The 7351-nt window shown below is 33.8% G+C and overlaps 1 protein-coding gene and 1 non-coding gene across 2 annotated transcripts; one reads left to right on the top strand and one right to left on the bottom strand.

Annotated features, from left to right (window-relative positions):
• The first annotated feature begins 957 nt into the window (after nt 1-957).
• Nucleotides 958-2969, top strand: LOC143570763 (aquaporin PIP2-2-like). The gene is made up of 4 exons (XM_077056333.1): nt 958-1252; nt 1976-2271; nt 2613-2753; nt 2847-2969. Exons 1-4 carry the CDS (start codon nt 958-960, stop codon nt 2967-2969), a joined length of 855 nt encoding a protein of 284 aa, XP_076912448.1.
• A 3599-nt stretch (nt 2970-6568) lies between these two features.
• Nucleotides 6569-6640, bottom strand: TRNAP-AGG (transfer RNA proline (anticodon AGG)). Its single transcript has one exon. It is a non-coding gene; the product is annotated as a tRNA-Pro (tRNA).
• Between the last annotated feature and the right edge of the window lie 711 nt (nt 6641-7351).

Raw genomic sequence — 7351 nt, forward strand, 5'->3', positions numbered from 1 at the left:
GAAGTTTGTGAGAATGGTGATTGGGTGGCCTTGGAAATATCGTCTTAGCCTGCGTGAAGCCTGTACAAACGCTAAGACTAATTTTTCCAGGATGGAGTACCGGGTTTCCACGTCTGTTAAGACGCGGCTTACATAGTAGATGGGCACTAGAAACATTTACAATTTTACACCATAAATACATTATTAATTTCGATGTATTCCCACACCACGTAAGTCTTTTCTTACCTGCATGCTCTGACATATATTCGTCAACTTTTGACTAAATAAAGTATTAGTTTTAACTGAAAGGTAAATGTTCCTATTATTATAGTTGAAGACCAGAATTCAAAACTGTTATGAGGGTAGATTATCTCTTAGGGTAGTTTAGAAATATGAGTAGGATATATAGGTGTGTAGCCGTTAAAAAAAACCCCTCCTATATCGTAAATTACAGTTTCTTTTATGTCAAAATGTAAGGACTAGGTTCAAAATCATGACTTTTTACACTCTAAAATTAAGCAAATAACATTCTCATTCTATAAGAACTTAGGATAATATAGGCTAGCTTTATCCGAAACGTATGATTATCACGAGATCAGTAAAAGCATACAGTTATGGTGTAAACGGATTTTCTCATTAGCTTTGTTATAAATGTTTGTTACATATATACCATATATTTATATTATTTTGTTTTATTATTGTTTTTTTAGATATTGTATATATCGCATATTAAACACACTCAAATGTACGTGCCAAACAAGAAAACATGAGAAGCTGATGATGTAATATGGTAAATCTGGTGGGCCGAAGACGAATTATCAGTTAAACGTCAATATCTTCAAACTAAGTTACAAAACACCCCTTTCTAGATATAGTACTTTCACACTTCACCCCTCCATATTTTCCCATCCTTATATATATGCACTCTTTTGCATATCCATTACATATATCACACCACTATTAATCCACCACCATATCATGACAAAAGACGTGGCGGAGCAAGGGTCATTCTTGGTGAAGGACTACCACGACCCACCATCAGTTGCGTTCATTGATGCCAAAGAGCTGACCAAATGGTCGTTCTACAGAGCTCTGATAGCTGAGTTCATCGCCACCTTTCTCTTCCTTTACATTACTATCTTAACTGTTATTGATTATAAGAGCCAAATGGACAAGGACTCCGACCCATGTGGTGGGGTCGGTGTTTTGGGTATTGCATGGGCCTTTGGCGGCATGATCTTCATTCTCGTTTATTGTACCGCTGGTCTATCCGGTAAGTTTTCAGTAAATCACTTGTTTAAGCTAAAACTGAAACTTCTATTTTTGAAATTCATGTAGTTTTGTTTTTTTTGGTTATATGACTATTTGAGCTTGAAAGTTTTGGGTCGAAAATAATGAATGTATGCCTAAATCATTTTGTTCGACTTTTATTATATATATATATATATATATATATATATATATATATATATATATATATTTATTGGAGTACAATGTGGTTTATTATTATACATATAGGAGTACACTGTGATTTTCGTACCCTTAACTTGTTCTAGTTTGCTTTTATAGTTAAAATGTTTAGAATTTGCTATTTCCGTCTCTAGAGTTTCATTTCTGTTGCAATTTTCATCCATCTCATTAAATTATTATGGATTGAAATAGTAGAATTTAACAAATCACAGAGACGGAAATTGCAACGAAAATGAAACTCTAAGGACAAATATAACAAATTTTATACTTTTGGACTAAAAAGCTAATTTGAATAAACCATATGGACGAAATCGCACTTTCTAGGCTAAAATGTTTAAGTTGCATATTTATTAAATTTATATAAATTACGTAAATATGAATAAAGCTCTATCAATTCGGTTCGCTTTTTATTACATCCAAAATCAAACCAACTATAAGTTTGGTTTTCATAAAAACTTAAACCTAAACAACCGCCGGTGTCAATTGTTTTTTTATTTATGCACGCCTCTAAATTGTGATTGTGCAGGAGGGCATATTAACCCAGCGGTGACATTTGCTTTGTTTTTGGCTCGTAAAGTGTCACTGCCTCGAGCCATCATGTTCATGGTGGCTCAGTGTTTAGGAGCCATTTGTGGTGTGGGCTTGGTTAGGGCTTTGCATAAGACTTATTATAATAGCCACGGTGGTGGTGCCAATGAGCTAGCCGATGGCTACAATATAGGCACGGGATTGAGTGCAGAGATCATTGGGACATTTGTTCTTGTTTACACTGTCTTCTCAGCCATCGATCCAAAGAGAAACGCTAGAGATTCCCATGTCCCTGTATGTACCTGATCGCTCCTAATTTATAATTTTCCAGACTACGTAATATACAACAAGATAAAAGAAATATGTATAAAGAAAATCATATTATTATGAAATAATTAGTTTTTATTTAATTAATCAATAAAATTTTAGAAAAACATATTCTATAAAAATGATGAAAAGAATAAAAAGTGTGACAATAAATCAACATAAATGATATTTGTAATAGGAACAATATGTGCTGTGCTATGTTGACATGAACCTAGAGAACAAGGTGTAATTTAGTCTTAATTATATTTATCAAAATATAGAAATTAGTATTGAATAACAACTAATGATTTTGTATGACATATATATAGGTATTGGCACCACTACCCATTGGGTTTGCTGTGTTCATGGTTCACCTAGCCACAATTCCCATAACTGGAACCGGTATCAACCCTGCTAGAAGTTTTGGAGCCGCGGTGATATACAACAAGGACAAGGCTTGGGATGATCAAGTAAGTTTTAATTAGTTCTAATATTCTTCATTCCTAACATAGTAACATTGATTAATGAATATTGTTTGCTTAAATATTGGCTTTGTTTTGCAGTGGACATTTTGGGTTGGACCCTTCACCGGTGCCGCCATTGCTGCCTTCTACCATCAATTCATCTTGAGAGCGAGTGCAGTCAAAGCCCTTGGATCGTTTAGAAGCACGACCGGCCATGTTTGAGATCATTTCAATCTTTAGATAGGAAGAATAATGTTTCTATGTGTACAGTGTATGGGAAGTATGTGGGCCGGTTTTAAGTGTTAGAATGTTATGTGTATTGAGTTTTTAATTGGGTCGGACAAGCATGTTCAATTAGGGGTGTTGTTCGGGTTCGTTTTTCTGGTTTTTCGGGTTAGGTTCTTCGGATTTTAAAGTTTTAAATCTTGACCCAAAACCCAACCCGAATCTCTCACGGGTTTTTCGGGTTGGGTTAATCAAGTTTCGAGTATCATAGAAAACAAAACAAAATATAAAAACAACAATGCTAAAATTAAAACATGTTATTCTTTGCTCGTAACGCAAATAATCAAATAATAAACCAACATAACTTGATAAAATAATTCAAAGGAAGAGTAAAATTAACTCGAACCATAATCCTCTTTAATCGGGAGTGATTTGGTTGTTCGATTACGATTGCTATTAGTAATAAGCGGAAAACAAAAATTAACAATAAACAATTGATCCATAATAGTAGGAATGACAATAGTCGATTAATGAGAGTTGTTGTTTGACAACTTTAGGCTAAGACAAAGTCTTATATACCTAAAAATATATTTAATTTCAAAAATAAAAGTTTATTCGGGTTTTTCGGGTTGACCCGAATCATATAAATCAAACCCGAGAACCAACCCGAATTACTTCGGTTCGGGTTAGTCTTTTGTCGGGTACGGGTTAGTTCGGGTACGAGTTTTTTCGGGTTGGGTTTCGAGTAAAAGTGACAACCCTAGGTTCAATTCGCGATGTGAACATTGATTTAATATATACATTCGGAATTAGATTAAATTGCTCTTGAAATCTTCAAATGTATAATTAACAAATCTTCAAAATTAGAAAACCAAACGCTACAATTGCCATAAATTTTGGATCATATATATTATTATTCACATAAGTATAACCACTCATACATTCATGCAACTTTTTTCAAAGCTTCAAACGCCAATGGAGTGTGGAAATCAAACAGATTCAATCTTGATGAACCTCTTGACATCATCCATAAACAATGCACTCATGAAGATAAGGTCCTCAACTGGTCCAATCGAATGCTTGAACGAAACATCCATGTTTTACGAACTCGCAATCATCCAAATCAATGCTGGTTTGAAACTTATCAAAGAACAACCCAACCATCAAACCCGAGGAACAATAGGAAAAAGATTGACACAAATCTCATCAACCTCAAAAACTTGCTTCATGAGCGTTTGAACAATACAAAATGTTTGATAATCGAAAAAGATAAAGTATTAAGGGAGAGATTTGAAAATGATAGTATGTTAAAAAGCGAACAAAATGCAATGATCGAGCAATGAACTCAGACGTCGATTTTTTCAAACTAAGACTCGATCTCACATTTGAGCAAATCGTTCAGACTGAAGCTCAATATATGGATCAACAATGGAGATGGTTGATTGAGAAAGAAACGATTTTGATAGCCATGAAAGGGTATATCCACGATCAAAGTTGTGTGTCTTCTAAAAAAGATGTGATCATAGATAGACTTAAGGAAGATCAACAACAGTCGATCTTCCAAACGATGGTAATCGAAGAACACTACATGGTTCTTTTGAACGAAAGTTACAAAGACTTTGACGCTTATGATATCGAAGCAAAAGTTAGAGAGGATGTGTTTGCACATGTTTTCATGGAGATTATTAATGATATGCGGATCATATATGATTTCGAGATGCAAAAGGTTCAAAACAAGATTCTTGTCGTGTTGAAACCACTTCTAACAGATTTTCAAGAAAATCTAAACGAAAAACTACATGTGAATCTTTCGAGGTGTACTTGTATGATGTTGATGATCAATCCGAACCAAGTTTGGTTTTTATAATGATTCGTGGTTTATAATTTCAGGTTGGATGAAATTAAGCAACGAGTCAATTTGCTTTCGAGGCAAGCGGTCTCAATTAGACATGAGGGGGTGATTTATAAGAAGGCCTTTGTAAGAAGATGTGAAAATCTCTTATTAGCAGAATCCGAGGTTTGAAACCACATGTAGTCTGATATAGTGATGGATTTAGGATCTTTTATTGGTGTCACTTTTTAAAATGTTCAGTCAGCGATGTGACACCAATTCACTATTTTAGAACATACTTATGTTGATATTTTTGTTTTTAATTGCTTTGAAGGTTGATCTATTAGGATATCAAGTGGAGGCACTTCAAGACCTACTTCAAAAGATTTACATTGTTTTGGATCAAAACTCCTCCGTTTTGTCACACAATATTCATGTGAGTTTACAGAAGAATACTCTAAATAAAAAAGGATATTAATTTAATCAATAATTTCTTAACTTATGATTTCTTGTATTTTTTATGTGACATTCAAAAATATGTTTTAATACAGGTGCCGGATATATTGAAGATGATTAATATCAGTTTAGCGGGTTGATTATAATTAGATACTTTTCCTTCCCGGTTTAACAGGCCAAACTGGCTGGTCCGATTTCAAAGCACATGTTGTACTTGAGCTTTATTGTTTTTGGTTTGCTACCATAGTGGTTATTTTGTGTTCTATTTGTAATATATTGTGTTAAGTTCTTTTTGGTGCCAATGGCTTGGTTAATTTAACCCGCCGTTGAGTCCAGTCGTCAACATTTAACCAATTGAGTCATTAAGGATTCAGTTTTTAACCAGTTGAGTCTTAACTCAACTAGTTAACTCCATTCAACAATTCCGATAACCGTGTTTAAAATGTCTATTGTACCCCTTTGGTTATTTATTTTTAAAAATATATACCGCACATGAGAGGAACATGCTTGGATTTAACAAGTTAAATGGATGGAATTAGTAGAAAGTACATTAACTATGCAAAAAATTTAAAATAAATAAGAACATCTAGTTTAGAGACACATAATTTAAATGTAATTATAGAGAAAAATAATTTTTGAACAAAAACACAACCAAAAGATGTAAAGAGTGTAATCCTATCATAAAACACAGATAAAAGGAATTCAAAATACAAATAAATAAAAGTTATTTTCTCTTCCTATAGCATCATAATCGCTATAGTTTTATTCAAACCCAACTCGTAATTATTGGATATTATGTTTAATATTATAAGCCTACGAGCCCATTAAGTATCTAGAGCTGTACCCACCTAGCTGCCCGGGCGGGTAGTCTTGTAACATTATGACAAGACTAATTTGTATCCTGGGGATGTATAATCTTATGAGCTTTTCAAGACGGGAAGCAAAAGTGTTCCATGATGCTATGTGCCTTATAACAATGTGGTGTCTATGAAGGGTGAGGACCGACATGATTTTTGACCGGAAACAAGTGCAATAAGTGGTGGATAGTATTAAAGCATTGGGTTTCCTTTGGGTGCGGAATAGGGTGAACAAGGAGTCAATTACGTGGGAAAGTGACGGGCTTTTGACATATAAAAGTGGTTTCATTGGTGTGTTTGGTTAAGCGATATGTGGTTGTAAATACTGGTGGTCGGTTTGTATGTTTGGTGTGGTTAGCATTTTGCTATACCATTTTATGATCAATAAAAAATGTTGCTGGTCGTTTAGATATGAAACAAAAAAAAAACTGCACAAAAATAATAAAACGTTTGGGGCATTCCGAGAATTGAACTCGGGACCTCTCGCACCCTAAGCGAGAATCATACCACTAGACCAAATGCCCAATTTTGTTTTATTTTTATCCATCATTCATAATATGCAATTCACGCAAAGTTCATGTCAATACATTCAAATCTTTTTTTATTCTTTTTATTATGTTTACTGAGATAAACAAGCATGTTAAACACTCGATACATATAGTGATTAACTTACTATTTTCGTGGTTTGGTTATACCTTAAGCTTATTTATCAATAAAGTTATTTATATTTTTGGTCTTTCGTTACATCATTAGTTTATATTTATGGTTTTCACCTTAACTAAATTGATTAGACTAGCCGCTAACACATCGCATCCTTTACCTAACATATCCTTGATCATCACTATCCAATCCATGGCATGGCATGAGTAATCTTTGTTTCCTACAATACTCTCAATAATTAACCACCAATTCCTTCCTTCTTTTGCATCTTTGAGACATCTACAAACTCACATATTCACCTTGTTCCACACTAACACCCATCATAGCTCTGGCCTCCCTTGCACAAAATCAAACACTACAAATTGCAGCCACCATAATCAAATTAAACATGTATCACACATACAAATAATTGACGAAAATGCAAGTCACATACATGCAAAATCCATAAACATATCAAAATCCAAAATCTGAATCTTCAATACAAAAATAGAATGCTAAATCAGGATAAATGGCAAAAACTACGAATTGTAAAACCAAAACTGATATAAAAACCGAACCTCAAATCAAACCCAAAA

Source organism: Bidens hawaiensis, unplaced genomic scaffold (assembly GCF_021521415.1).
Source record: "Bidens hawaiensis isolate Kalapana, Puna unplaced genomic scaffold, B.hawaiensis_p1.1 tig00025049_1, whole genome shotgun sequence".
NCBI classification, from domain to species: Eukaryota; Viridiplantae; Streptophyta; class Magnoliopsida; order Asterales; family Asteraceae; genus Bidens; species Bidens hawaiensis.